General features: G+C 51.1%; 1 protein-coding gene across 1 annotated transcript; it reads left to right on the top strand.

The window, feature by feature from the left end:
- The first annotated feature begins 95 nt into the window (after positions 1 to 95).
- ELP5 (elongator acetyltransferase complex subunit 5) lies at positions 96 to 14,177 on the top strand. The gene is made up of 8 exons (XM_083410725.1): positions 96 to 182; positions 1,632 to 1,692; positions 3,029 to 3,109; positions 6,128 to 6,354; positions 9,068 to 9,261; positions 10,099 to 10,209; positions 11,264 to 11,364; positions 13,521 to 14,177. The coding sequence occupies exons 1-8, from the start codon at positions 131 to 133 to the stop codon at positions 13,627 to 13,629; spliced, it is 936 nt and encodes a 311-aa protein (XP_083266851.1). The 5' UTR covers positions 96 to 130; the 3' UTR covers positions 13,630 to 14,177.
- The last annotated feature ends 545 nt before the right edge of the window (positions 14,178 to 14,722 follow it).

A 14,722-nucleotide genomic window follows, 5' to 3' on the forward strand; every position in this document is an offset into this window, starting at 1 on the left:
GGGCCTTCGCGGGCGGCTCTCTCAGGCTGCGGCCCGCTTGTCCGTACAGTGACGTCAGTGGAGCGCGCCGGGCCGCCGCGAGCGAGGCCACAAGGCGCCGGCGCAGAGGGGCGGGGGAGGCAGGAGAGGGATGCTTGGGGAGCTGGTGGCCGGAGGGGCCGAGGGTCTCGTCCTTATCCAAGGTGAGGTGGGGGGGGGGAAAGGAGGACCCCCCCCACTGAAATGGGTCGGGGCAGGGACCCACCTTTCAGGGATGCCTTAGCATTGCAGGGGGGGGGGGCGTGGACTAGATGACCCATGGGGGGGTCCCTGCAATTCTGTGAGGTTTAGGGCAGCATTTCCCAACAGTGGCGTAGCGTGGGTTGTCAGCACCCGGGGCAAGTAATTTGCACCCCCTAACCCGTGGATTTGCGCCCCCTAACCCTAACCCCCAGATGTTGCGCCCGGTGCGGCCGGCCCCCCCTGCACCCCCATCCCCCTAAACCAGTGTTTCCCAACCTTGGGCCTCCAGCTGTTTTTGGACTACAACTCCCATAATCCTCAGCTAGCAAGTCCAGTGGTCAGGGATGATGGGAATTGTAGTTCGAAAAAACCACGGTTGGGAAACACTGGTTTAGGGGATTGGGGTTTCTTGCCCCACTTTGTTAGCAGCTGCTGCGGGGGTGAAGCAGGGGCCTAGAGGTGGGGGGGGGACTTGGCGATTCCCCTTGCCCCCTTTTCTTCATAGCTCCTATGGAAATGGAGGGGACGTGGGGCAGGGACCTAAGGGAGAGGTGCAGGGGGTTTGGGGCAGGGGATTAAGTGAGAAGTGTGGGCTGGGAGGATTCAGGTGAAGGAGGGCACTCCTGGAGGGGAGTGAATGGGGAAGGTGGTGTATGAGGCAACCTTTCTTTTGTTTTTATATATGCTGGAAGCTGCACAGAGTGGCTGCGGCAACCTAGTGAGATGGGTGGGGTTACAAATAATATACAGTGGTACCTTGGGTTACATATGCTTCAGGTTAAAGTAAAGGTACCCCTGCCTGTACGGGCCAGTCTTGCCAGACTCTAGAGTCGTGCGCTCATCTCACTTAAGAGGCCGGGCGCTAGCGCTGTCCGCAGACACTTCTGGGTCACGTGCCAGCGTGACAAGCTGCATCTGGCGAGCCAGCGCAGCACACGGAAACGCCGTTTACCTTCCCGCTAGTAAGCGGTCCCTATTTATCTACTTGCACCCGGGAGTGCTTTCGAACTGCTAGGTTGGCAGGCGCTGGGACCGAACAACGGGAGCGCACCCTGCCGCAGGGATTCGAACCGCCGACCATGTGATCGGCAAGTCCTAGGCGCTGAGGTTTTACCCACAGCGCCACCCGCGTCCTGCTTCAGGTTACTGCTCCGCTAACCCAGAAATAGTACCTTGGGTTAAGAACTTTGCTTCAGAATGAGAACAGAAATTGTGCTCTGGCGGTGCGGCGGCAGCAGGAGGCCCCATTGGCTAAAGTGGTGCTTCAGGTTAAGAACAGTTTCAGGTTAAAAACGGACCTCCGGAACGAATTAAGTACTTAACCCGAGGTACCACTGTATAATAATTAATATTGAAAGACTTCTGGTGGTCAATCTGTTCTCCATTCATCCCGGGTTTTCCTCCTGCAGACTCCGTCGCCTGTGAGGGCCGCACTCTCCTCAAGAGTTTTGTGGAAGCGTCGGCCCAAAGGTGGGTGAAATTCGCCTTTAGACTTTGGGCAGTTAGCCCACTCCCCACCACCACCAGGCAAGGATGGTTTGGGTGGGCGGGCCAGGTAGCTGCAACCGTCCTTTCTCCAGATCCACGAGGAAATCCTCGAAAGATCTTATACAGCGAGAGGAGGGATCCTATGAGTGGCCAGAAATTTTAGGTGCAGGAGGGTACTCAGTCACTGTGTGTTACACACACACATTATCTGCATGTGTGCTGCTGAGTGCAGCTTTGTGGAATAAAGGTAAAGGTAAAGGGACCCCTGACCGTTAGGTCCAGTCGTGGCCGACTCTGGGGTTGCGCACTCATCTCGCTCTATAGGCTGAGGGAGCCGGCGTACAGCTTCCGGGTCATGTGGCCGGCATGACTGAGCAGCACACGGAAACGCCGTTTACCTTCCCGCTGGAGCGGTACCTATTTATCTACTTGCACTTTGACGTGCTTTCGAACTGCTAGGTTGGCAGGAGCAGGGACTGAGTAACGGGAGCTCACCCCGTCGCGGGAATTCGAAACGCCAACCTTCTGATCAGCAAGTCCTAGGCTCTGTGGTTTAACCCACAGCGCCACCCGCGTCCCTACCTTGTGGAATAGTAGCCTGTAAATGTTCAGTTAGAGTAATAATAATATTTCCTGTTATATTGTGGGTGTATCGCCAATCAGTACCCAAACTGAAATAGGCATTCTATTAGGGACAGGGGTGGCACTGTGGGTTAAACCACAGAGCCTAGGACTTGACGATCAGAAGGTCAGCAGTTCGAATCCCCGCGACGGGGTGAGCTCCTGCCAACCTAGCAGTTCAAAAGCACGTCAAAGTGCAAGTAGATAAATAGGTACCGCTCCGGCGGGAAGGTACACGGCGTTTCCGTGCACTACTCTGGTTCTTCAGAAGCGGCTTAGTCATGCTGGCCACATGACCCGGAAGCTGTACGCCGGCTCCCTCGGCCAATAAAGCGAGATGAGCGCCGCAACCCCAGAGTCGGTCACGACTGGACCTAACGGTCAGGGGTCCCTTTACCTTTACCTTTATGGCCTTATTAGTGACATAAAACTTCAAGTTGTGAGTACTTTCCGAATGAGATTTGCACCTCCAACCTCCCCACTCCTGGTGCTCCATAACCACAATATGTCACTCTGATGATCCTTTCAGACAGGTGTGGCTCACCAAAGAAGTCTAGAACCAGCTCACGTTCTCCCTCTGGAGCCCAATCTTCTTGCCCTCAATCTTTGCTTTCTTCTGCTTAGGGACTGTGAAGCAGAAGTCCCTTCCTCCCTCCCCTAAAAGCATAATCAGCTCTCGCCTCTGTTCCTCCTTTAGGGGTGAATCTGTTCACGTTTTCAGCTTTGAGGTCCCGGAAGAAGAATTCAAGGCTGGATTCAGCGCCGAAGTCACTTCCCGGTGAGTATGAGAAAGCCACTGGGATAGCCTGCCCAATGTGTTTCATGTGCTAGTAACCTCCAGACCCGATTAATGCACACCCAAGAGACTGCAATCTACTCCCAGTATAAAAAAATCTGGCAGTGATCTACCTATTGTCGCAAAACGGAGTGTTCTTGGGGGGTGGGTGGATTGCCCAGAGTTGTTGAGCCCAGAGTATTTGAGCTTTTCCGGGTTCGATTTCCCAGAGTTCTTCAGCTTTTATTTGTTAACTTTTGGTAAACTTTATTTAATCCCACAATCAATAAGGGTCTCGCGATCCTTCAAGATCAGCCTTGGATCTACCGATAGATCGAGATCTACTGGTTGGACATGCCTACTCTATGTGGAGCTACCCGTGGACCCGTTCTGGAGGCTCCGGCCCATGCAAAGTGCTGCAGCTGGGCTGTTGATGGGACAGAACGTTGCCAGCACATCACTGCAGCGCTTAAAAGCTTGCACTGGCTGCCCCTAGGACCCCAGGCCATGTTCAAGGTTCTTGAATGAATTCACAAAGCCTGGGACTACTTGGGTCCAGGATACCTCCCTTATATACCTGCCTGGTCACCGATGTCTTCAGGGGAGTCACTGCTAGGACCCTGAGATCATCGCCAGAGACCCTTCTGCATATGCCTCCTCCATGAGAGATCCAGAGGATGGCAGCTCGAGAACGGGGCCTTTTCTGCAGTGGCCCCCCATTTGTGGAATGCTCTCCCCAGGGAGGCTCACCTGGTGCCTTCATTATACACCTTTAGGCTAGGGTTACCAGACGTCCCCGGTTCCTGGGGACAGTCCCTGGATTTGCAAATCTGTCCCCGGACAAATTCCGTCCCTGAAATGTCCCCAGATTTGCAAATCTGTCCCTGGGAAATGTGGCAGTGGCAGCCTCAACAGGCTAGAGCCAGCCTGGTAGCGCAGTTGGCTCTGGCTAGCTTCAGGAGCTGCTCGCTGCCGTGGCGTCCACCATTTTTCCTCTCTGGAAGCACAACACATCATATGGGAACTTCTGGAAAGGAAAAATGGGAGGCGCCACAACCGCAATCAGCTCCTGAAGCCAGCCAGAGCCAACTGCACTACTAGGCTAGCTCCAGGCTGCTGACTGCTGCTGCTGCTGCCGCTACTGCCAAAGGGGAACCGGGGACGTCCAGCGGTACAGATCTCCTGCCCCCTTCCCCCTTTGTTTTGACTGATCGGGGGAGGCTCGGGAGTCGTGGCCGGCCGTTGCCCAGTTTTTTTTTAACTCTGCGCCTTTATGTTTCACAGGGTGCAGAAGAAGGACTTTGCACCTTTATACAACATGCATGTGTGCTTGGGCCCAGGGTCTTTTGCCTCACCATCCCTGCTACTGACTCTCTGTTGCTACTCAGCTTAAAACAAAAAAAAAGTGTCACTGGATTCATTGAAAAAAATCTGGTAACCATACCAGATTTTTCAACCTTCGGATGATTGACATGCTCTTTTAAATATGTTGAGGAAGGGGGGATTATTGGTTTGTTTATTTTTGTTACTGTTTTTATGATGCATTTTGCGATTTTTATATTGTAATCGTATGTTGTGAACAGCATTAGAAACTCTTTATGCTTTCGTGATTAATTCCACTTAACCTTACCCACTAAAACGTAAAGGTACCCCTGCCCGTACGGGCCAGTCTTGACAGACTCTAGGGTTGTGCGCCCATCTCACTCAAAGAGGCCAGGGGCCAGTGCTGTCCGGAGACACTTACGGGTCACGTGGCCAGCATGACAAGCTGCATCTGGCGAGCCAGCACAGCACATGGAAACGCCGTTTACCTTCCCGCTAGTAAGCGATCCCTATTTATCTACTTGCACCCGGGAGTGCTTTCGAACTGCTAGGTTGGCAGGCGCTGGGACCGAACAACGGGAGCGCACCCCGCCGCGGGGATTCGAACCGCCGACCTTTCGATCGGCAAGCCCTAGGCGCTGAGGCTTTTACCCACAGCGCCACCCGCCTCCCTGTCAATCTTACCCACTGCATGCTTTTAAAAGAATGTTTCATGCCGCTTAGAATGGGGCAGTCTGACTTTCCGTACTAAGTGGGGCCGCCATAGAACTTTGACACAGGACCTGCGGGCCGCACGTTGAATTAAATTTCCATATTGCAAATTAAAGTGTCAATTAATATTATGCAACGAATGCAGTTAGTAAACTTAATTAAATATATATAATTAAATAAATGAGAGATTTAATTGTTAAACAGATTTATCGTACAAACAGAGGTAGATGGTCTCGTTAGAAATGCATGACCAAAGGAAAATTAAAATGTTAAGGCTCTAAGGAGTTTTCTCTTGAATGCTTAGAAACTTAAGTACAGTGGTGCCCCGCAAGACGAATGCCTCGTAAGACGGAAAACCCGCAAGACGAAAGGGTTTTCCGTCTGCAGAGGCGCTTCGCAAGACGAATTTCCCTATGGGCTTGCTTTGCAAGACGAAAAATGACGGAAAAAAATCGAATTTTTTTTTTGCTCCAAAACCCCTTTTTCTGAATCGCTAAGCTGCTAAAAGCATTTTAGCAGCAAAACCGCTAATCCCTTAAGCCTTAAAAAGCCGTTTTTAGCCCTTAAAGTGCCAATAGCGCTAATAGCGCTAATCCGCTAATGGGCTTGCTTCGCAAGACGAAAAAACTGCAAGACGAAAAGACTCCCGGAACGGATTCTTTTCGTCTTGCGAGGCACCACTGTAAACAGATTTGAACCAGCGTTTCCCAAACTTGGGTCTCCAGCTGTTTTCGGACTACAGTTCCCATCATGCTTGACCACTGGTCTTGCCAGCTAGGGATGATGGGAGTTGTAGTCCAAAAACAACTGGAAAACTGAGTTTGGAAAACACTGGTTTAAAAACACCCACCCACCCCATCTGGTTTCTAGAATGTAACAGCTTCCAGTAGGATTTTCTTTCTCCTCTAGAGATCGTCCTGCCTTAATCTGGCCCATTGGTGGTGATTATTATTATTATTATTAATATGTTAATATGTTTTATCCAAGGATACAGTTCCACGATGCCTTCCGGGATCCGCTGGGCTGGGCTGGGGAGCCCCGTGGCTTCACCCTGGGAGACTTCTCTGCCTCGGAATTGGTGGGCCGGTTGACTCCAGGGTCTCCAGGCCCTGTCACGGTCGTGCTGGATTCGCTGAGCTGGCTGCTACTCCATTTGCCGTTTGCCGGCGTCTGCCAGGTCCTTCCGCAGCTGCCTAGGAGAGCGAAGGCTGCTGGTGAGAGAGGGGGGATGTTTTCAAGGAAGCCTTGTTGTTGAGTCGTTTAGTCGTGTCCGACTCTTCGTGACCCGCTGGACCAGAGCAGGCCAGGCCCTCCTGTCTTCCGCTGCCTCCCGCAGTTGGTCAAACTCATGCTGGTCGCTTCGAGAACACTGTCCCACCATCTCGTCCCCCGTTGTCCCCTTCTCCTTGTGCCCTCCATCTTTCCCAACATCAGGGTCTTTTCCAGGGAGTCTTCTCTTCTCATGAGGGGGCCAAAGTCTTGGAGCCTCAGCTTCAGGATCTGTCCTTCCAGTGAGCACTCAGAGCTGATTTCCTTCAGAATGGAGAGGTTTGATCTTCTTGCAGTCCATAGGACTCTCAAGAGTCTCCTCCAGCACCAGAATTCAAAAGCATCCATTCTTCGGCCATCAGCCTTCTTGATGGTCCAGCTCTCACTTCCATACATCACTACTGGGAAAAACATAGCTTTAACTATGCAGACCTTTGTCGGCATCAAGGAAGCCCAAAGGTAAAGGTAAATTAGGTCCATTAGGACCATTAGGTCCAGTCGTGGCTGACTCTGGGTTTGCGGCGCTCATCTTGCTTCCGGGTCATGTGGCCAGCATGACTAAGCCGCTTCTGGCGAACCAGAGCAGCGCACGGAAAAGCCGTTTACCTTCCCGCTGGAGTGGTACCTATTTATCTACTTGCACCTCGACGTGCTTTCGAACTGCTAGGTTGGCAGGAGCTGGGACTGAGCAACGGGAGCTCACCCCGTCGCGGGGATTTGAACCGCCGACCTTCTGATCGGCAAGTCCTAGGCTCTGTGGTTTAACCCACAGCGCCACCTGTGTCCCTTATACCACCCTTATATACCCTAGGAAGCCTAGGGTAGCTTTAAAAGAGGGTTGAGCAAATTCATGGTGGGGGGGGGGCTGTCAAAACTTACTAGCCATGACGGCTGTGTTCTGCCTCCACAGTCAGCGCCCCTGAATTCTATTTGCTGGACACCACAAGAGGGGAGAGGGCTGCTTTTGTGCTTGAATCCTGGTTTCCCATAATGGGCATCCGATTGGCCACTGGCCTGGTCCAGCAGGACTCTTCTGACGTTAATTTTCTCGTATGCATTTACAAGGCCCTTAACAACTTTGGGGACGCGGGTGGCGCTGTGGGTAAAAGCCTCAGCGCCTAGGGCTTGCTGATCGAAAGGTCGGCGGTTCAAATCCCCGCGGCGGGGTGCGCTCCCGTTGTTCGGTCCCAGTGCCTGGCAACCTAGCAGTTCGAAAGCACTCTCGGGTGCAAGTAGATAAATAGGGACCGCTTACCAGCGGGAAGGTAAACGGTGTTCCGTGTGCTGCGCTGGCTCGCCAGATGCAGCTTGTCACGCTGGCCACGTGACCCGGAAGTGTCTTCGGACAGCGCTGGCCCCGGCCTCTTGAGTGAGATGGGCGCACAACCCTAGAGTCTGTCAAGACTGGCCCGTACGGGCAGGGGTACCTTTACCTTTTACCTTTTTTAACAACTTTGGGTCCAGGATACCTCCGCCTGCTCCCTTATATCCCTGCCTGATCACTGAGGTCTTTTGGGGAGTCAAAAGGCTGCTGCGCTCTACTAAACATCTCCCAAGATAATAACGCCCACTCACATCATAAAGAGCTCGTAGCCCACCTACTCTCAGCAGCCAGAAACATCATAGCCAGACACTGGGGAGACCTGTCAGGAGTAAACATGGACCAATGGTATCTAATAGTACGGGAAATAGCCTTATTAGAAAAAAACCTAACCAATAAACCATTGCTGGCAACTCCCCCCCCCTTTTTTTAAGGGAAATTCCCTTATTCTGAATAGGATTCCTCGCAAGAAAAGGGAAAAGTTGATAGCTATGAATAAACTGAAACTGACACGGGGGCAAATAGAAGAAGATGCCTTCACCCCGGTATGGTTCCCCTTTATCACATACACAGCCCAACAAGACAACAAGAATCCACCAACAACATACAAATCAATCTGGCTAACCCGATTCAAAAATACACACACACACAGACCCCACTGTCACACAAAAACAAATCTCACTACAGCCAACCAAAGACAACCAACCACCCCATAAGCCACCCCCAACCTGTCTCACCACCAAGGAAATACAACAAGCAAATAGTAAGAGAACCCACAGAAGTAACGCTGACACAAAACCCCACACATACACTAAGTAGACGAAAAGAAGCATAACTACCTGACCCCACCCTACTCACCATTCCCCCTCCCCCTCTTTTCTTCTTAACCCATGGGTAGGTAACCAAAGGCCCGGGGGACGGATCTGGCCCAATCGCCTTCTCAATCCGGCCCACGGACAGTCCGGGAATCAGCGTATTTTTACATAAGTAGAATGTGTGCTCTTATTTAAAAAGCACCTCTGGGTTATTTGTGGGGCATAGGAATTCGTTCATTCCCCCCCTTCAAAATATAGTCCTGTCCACCACAAGGTCTGAGGGACAGTGGACCGGCCCCCTGCTGAAAAAGCTTGCTGACCCCTGTCTAACACTATGTAACACCAATGTCTCGCAACAAATGAAGCTGAGTTGTAGAAAGCACAACTTGATAAAAGAGACAAAGCGTGTATTTTTGTAAACTCAGAAATCTATAATGAAAATACATTAACAAGGGGGAAAAAGGCTGTTGTGCTGACGTGACGGGTCTCGTGGCTTTCCCAACATTTCCTGATCTCCTGCAGGTCTGAAAATTGCCCGGCTGGTGACCCTCGTCCATGGGGACTTGCACAATGTTGGACAACTAGAAGCCTTGCATGCCTTGGCTCGCGTGGTGGTGGCTCTGGAGCCGGCGCCATGGAACGTGTGCCAGGGGGACGAGGCTCCCCGAGTCGCCGTCACGTTGCACAGGAAGAAAGGTGGCAAAGTGCTGCGGAAGGTGAGGCTGGCCGGGTGTCCGACAGGGAGGCAGAATGTGCCTGGGGAGTGGGTGGCATAGCAGGCGTGTCAGGGAACTGCCATCGGCGGAGAGGCGAGAGATAGAGGGGGAATTGTGTTACAGGGAGCCTCCGAAAATCTTGCGAAGCAGTTCCTCCCCCGGCGAGGAGGAAAGCCCCTCCTCCAGTGAAGAAGAGGTGCAGGGACCAGGGGATGCTGGGGAGAGCCTCAACACACTTTTATGCTTTGCACTGTAAATAGTTTGCACCAAGAATAGGTAAAGGTAAAGGGACCCCTGACCATTAGGTCCAATTGTGGCCGACTCTGGGGTTGCGGCGCTCATCTCGCTTTATTGGCCGAGGGAGCCGGCATACAGCTTCCGGGTCATGTGGCCAGCAGGACTAAGCCGCTTCTGGCGAACCAGAGCAGCGCACGGAAACGCCGTTTACCTTCCTGCCAGAGTGGTACCTATTTATCTACTTCCACTTTGACACACTTTCAAACTGCTAGCTTGGCAGGAGCTGGAACAGAGCAACGGGAGCTCACCCCGTCATTGCGGGGATTCGAACAGCCAACCTTCTGATCAGCCAGTCCTAGGCTCTGTGGTTTAACCCACAGCGCCACCTGCGTGCCTTGCACCAAGAATAAAGCCTGGAAAAGACAGGTCGGAGTCCTGCCTGTTTACTCTCGAGCAACCACACCCACACCTGATAAGGCGTAAATCCTGCCTCCTGAGAATACACAGTTTCCTTGCACCAAGAGTTAACTTCCCTTACTAGGTGTGATTTAGTGCTGACCTGCTCCTGACACCCTTTGCCCCTCTTTTGCTCCCTCCCAGAAAGAACGCTTTACGCTCCTTCCGGGTTTTCTCCTGAAGCACCTTGGCGAGCTGACACGGGACGGCGTTTCCGAAGGGGGCCGTCCAGAGGATGGCAAAGCTTCGCCTACGGTAGGTGACCTTACTTGCTTATTTGCCGTATTTTTCGCTCCATAAGACGCCCCCAACCATAAGACGCACCTAGTTTTTAGAGGAGGAAAACAGGAAAAAAATATTCTGAATCAAATGTTGTCTAAACTACTGTATTTAATGAATCAGAATCATATTACAGCCATGTAAAGTGAACAGCAGTCAACAGCGGCATTAAGAACCATCATCACTTTCATTAACAAATGAAGAGAGACTTTAAGATTTGAGGACTCTTCTAGTCTTCTGTGAACCCCAAGAACTCAACAGTTCAAGAAGGACACTGGCAAACTGGAACGTGTCCAGAGGAGGGCAACCAAAATGGTCAAAGGCCTGGAAACGATGCCTTATGAGGAACGGCTAAGGGAGCTGGGCACGTTTAGCCTGGAGAAAACCCGCTAGACGAAAGGGTTTTCCGTTTTTCAATGCACTTCGCAGGACGAATTTCTCTATGGGCTTGCTTCGCAAGACGAAAATGTCTTGCGATTTTTTTTCGCTCCCCACCCCCTTTTTCTAAGGCACTAAACTGCTAATAGCCTTTAGCAGCTAATCCGCTAATCCCTTAAGCCTTTAATAGCCGCTAATAGCCGCTAAACCGCTAATAGCGCTAATCTGCTAATAGGGTTGCTTCGCAAGACGAAAAAACTGCTAGACGAAGAGACTCGGGGAACGGATTCTTTTCGTCTTGCGAGGCACCACTGTATTTGAGTCTGTAATCCTTGTCAGAAAACATACTTTTGAATGGATTAGTTTTTGTTACAGTTGACTATTGATTTGCCAGTAGGGACCACTCCCACTGCTGAAACTTATATTGGCCTGAGTTATTGGTGTGCTTTTTTCTTGGTATATTTAATAACAAGAACTCCATCTTGGCTCGCAAGGCGCTAGGGTTTCAGGCCCACCCGGATCCTGTCTTCTTCCCATTAAATTTGTACCCATTTCACCTGTTCCAAGGCTGAGATTCATAGCAGCTGTCCCATCGCTTTGCTGTCAAATCTCCCCTTCCTGCTGGTATTGACTGGGCTTCTTCCCCTCTCAGGCCGACCCAGCCGCCAACTTGACCTTTAACCTGCGCCTGTCGGAGGCTGAGCGCCAGGCCAAGGAGTCCGTCCCTCTCCCGTATCAGTTCAGTGACGAAAAGTAAGTCCTTTGATTGGGGGGTGAGGTGGATTTATTGTTGTCAATATTTGCCAAGTGTCTTTGTCTTGCTTTCACAGCCCAATTAAAAACCTTAAAAGCCTCCCCAGACCATAGCTGTCAAGCGTCCCTTATTTGGCGGGACAGCCCCTTATCCCAGCGCCGTGTCCCACTGCTGTCCCTTATTGATGATGTCCCTGAAATTTCCCGGGTTTCAAAGGAAGCAGCTCCTCTCCCTCCCTCCCTCCCTGCCAGGGAGGAGGGAGGCTCCAACTGTGTTGCTTGGCTGCGTTGCTCACCCAATAAGGAGTCTGAGAATGACTGGGGGGTGGAGCTTGCATGCCTTGGGCCAATCAAATCGGCCGCGTTGCCTGGGGACTCGCTTTTGCTCAGCGCTTCCCAGCGGAGAGGGGACGGTGGTTTTCCTTGCTGCATCCCCTTGGCTGGGTTGCTGTGCTGTGGGAACCACCGCTGGAGGCTTCGTTTGGCTGCTGGCTGGGCTTTCTGCCTTTGGCTCAGAAGTCGAACATACCTGTGCCCAGAAAATCCCTTATTTTGGCTGCTGATCCCTTATTTTTGAGACTGTTGGCCTCTTATTTTCAAATCTGTAAGTTGACAGCTATGACCCAGACATAGAATTGTACTCTGCGTGTTTGCTTTTCAAGTCTGCTGGATGCATCTGGGCTGTATTTAATGCAAACAGCTTAGAGAACTCGAACCCGGGCCTCGATACCTGACAGGCCACCTCCTTCGCTGCGGTCCCTCTTGGGTGCTGATTTTCGGGGAGAGAGGCCCCTTGGTTATTCCATCACCGTCAGAGGTTTGTGGAGTGGGACCAACAGCCTATGAGAAGGCCTTCTCTGTGGTGGCCCCTAAGTTGTGGAACTCCTTCCCCACAGAGGTGCTTCTGGCAACTTCACTATTAAGCTTCCGGGCGCTCTTCTTTGCACAGGCCTTCTGTGACTCCCTTGAGGTGTATATTTTCATGACCCGCCTTATTTCTGTGATTCTAAATTGTTTAAAACTGTATTTAATGTTGTAGTCTAACGTTAGGAGACCCCCCCCCTTCCCCTCTCAGAGCTAGTTTCCCAGAATTCTCTGGGAAAGAGGGATAGACTGTTAAAACCATTCTGTGAGTTGCATCTCTCCGAACAGAAAAGGAGGGTTTCCTGGCAACTCTCAGCACCCTGGACCAAAACCAGTTCCCAGGATTCCCTGGGGCGGAAGCCATGACTGTTTAAAATGGTATGACACGGCTTTAAACATATAGTGCAGATGGGACGTTACTCTTTGTAAAAAAAAATATGGATGCCTATGGCTGTAACTCCCTAATAATAATAATAATAATAGTAATAATGATTTATTTATATCCCGCCCAACTGGCTGGGCTTCCCAGCCACTCTGGGCAGCTTACAACAAAATATTAAAATACAGTAATGGATCAAACATGAAAAGTTTCCATAAACAGGGCTGCATGGGACACGGGTGGCGTTGTGGGTTAAACCACAGAGCCTAGGGCTTGCCGATCAGAAGGTCGGCGGTTTGAATCCCTACGACGGGGTGAGCTCCCATTGCTCAGTCCCTGCTCCTGCCAACCTAGCAGTTCGAAAGCACGTCACAGTGCAAGTAGATAAGTAGGTACCACTCCGGCGGGAAGGTAAACGGCGTTTCCGTGCGCTGCTCTGGTTCGCCAGAAGCGGCTCAGTCATGCCGGCCACATGACCCGGAAGCTGTACGCCGGCTCCCTCAGCCAATAAAGCGAGATGAGCACCACAACCCCAGAGTCGGCCACGACTGGACCTAATGGTTGGGGTCCCTTTACCTTAAACAGGGGCTGCCTTCAGATGTCTTCCAGAGGGACATTTTGGCAGCACAAGAGATTGGACGTTCGTGCCCTGATTTATGCTTTATGTAATTTTTAAAATTTTGCGCTGGCAGGGGCTGATGGGAGTTGTAGTCCAAAACCACCCAGGGGGCAAGGCTGATTTGACTTAATTTTATAATGAATGACTTTAGAGTGTTGTACTGTTTTATTGTTGTTAGCTGCCCTGAGCTCGGCTTCGGCTGGGGAGGGCGAGATATAAATAAAGTTTATTATTATTATTCTCTGACCGGCATTTCCACCCTGCCTCTAACCCCCATTTCTTGCCCCGTTGCAGGAAGTCCTCTCTGCTGCAGACGCCGACCGGCCAGGGCAAGATCTATTATGAGCCAGATGCTGCAGATGACATAGACGAAGAAGACCCGGACGACGACTTGGATGTATGAGCGATGGGGCGTCGGCTGCGAATGGAACGTTCCGGTGCCTTATCGGAAGCCGCCATCTTGGATGGCTCCTCTTGGCTTCTTCCCACTTGAACATCCGCCTTGGACCCACCTACGAAGGGGAAATCGTCCCTCGCCTTGGGAATAGATGCGCACAGCTAATAGGAAGGAATCCTCCCTGAAAGGTCAGAGACACAGAAGCCTCTGAAAACTTCAGGAGGTTCCTACAGGAGCTGCCACAATCAATCTCTTTTACATGCTAAATGGACACAATCCTGACCCCATCCTGCTATGGGTATGCAAAGAGGAGGGGGTTAACCCAGGAAGTTATTCTGTGGAAAGAAGATGTGTGTGTTTTTTGAGGATAAACAAATGAAGATTTTAAAAAACCGGACATGGATTGGTGATTTATTTATATTTTTTAAAGGAAAAATTGACATATCACACCCATTTCAATATTTTTCACACAATAGTTTGCTTGGCAAATATTCAGTGTTGTGGGTTTTTTTACAACTAAAAATAAATTCTGTTCTAGCGTGTTGTCAAAGTTATGAAGCTGTGCTCCTTTATAATAGGAAATCCGCCAAAAAATTGACACTTTCGGCATGGGTTGCCTTCCACCTGTGTTATCACGGACTTTTAAAACCGATTTTCAGAAATCAGACACTATTTCCGACGGACGAATCCTGGATATGTCCGGGAAATCCAGGGCGTATGGCAGCCTTACTTTAGAAATGTTTTGGATGTTCCATTTTATAAAATTATTTGTATACCGCTGTATAGTAAAGGTAAAGGGACGCCTGACCATTAGGTCCAGTCGTGGCCGACTCTGGGGTTGCGGTGCTCATCTCGTTTTATTGGCCGAGGGAGCCGGCGTACAGCTTCCGGGTCATGCGACCAGCATGACTAAACCGCTTCTGGCGAACCAGAGCAGCACATGGAAACGCCGTTTACCTTCCCACCAGAGTGGTACCTATTGATCTACTTGCACTTTGACGTGCTTTTGAACTGCTAGGTTGGCAGGAGCAGGGTCTGAGCAACAGGAGCTCACCCCGTCGCGGGGATTCGAACCGCCGACCTTCTGATCGGCAAGTCC

This window comes from Podarcis tiliguerta (assembly GCF_965153285.1).
Source record: "Podarcis tiliguerta genome assembly, chromosome: 13".
Classification (NCBI taxonomy): domain Eukaryota; kingdom Metazoa; phylum Chordata; class Lepidosauria; order Squamata; family Lacertidae; genus Podarcis; species Podarcis tiliguerta.

Excerpts from the sequence above, each read along its gene's own strand:
- ELP5 (XM_083410725.1), top strand. The coding sequence starts at position 131 with ATGCTTGGGGAGCTGGTGGCCGGAGGGGCCGAGGGTCTCGTCCTTATC. Across the intron at positions 6,355-9,067 it reads TAGGAGAGCGAAGGCTGCTG|GTCTGAAAATTGCCCGGCTG; the intron begins GTGAGAGAGGGG and ends GATCTCCTGCAG. Across the intron at positions 9,262-10,098 it reads GTGGCAAAGTGCTGCGGAAG|AAAGAACGCTTTACGCTCCT; the intron begins GTGAGGCTGGCC and ends GCTCCCTCCCAG.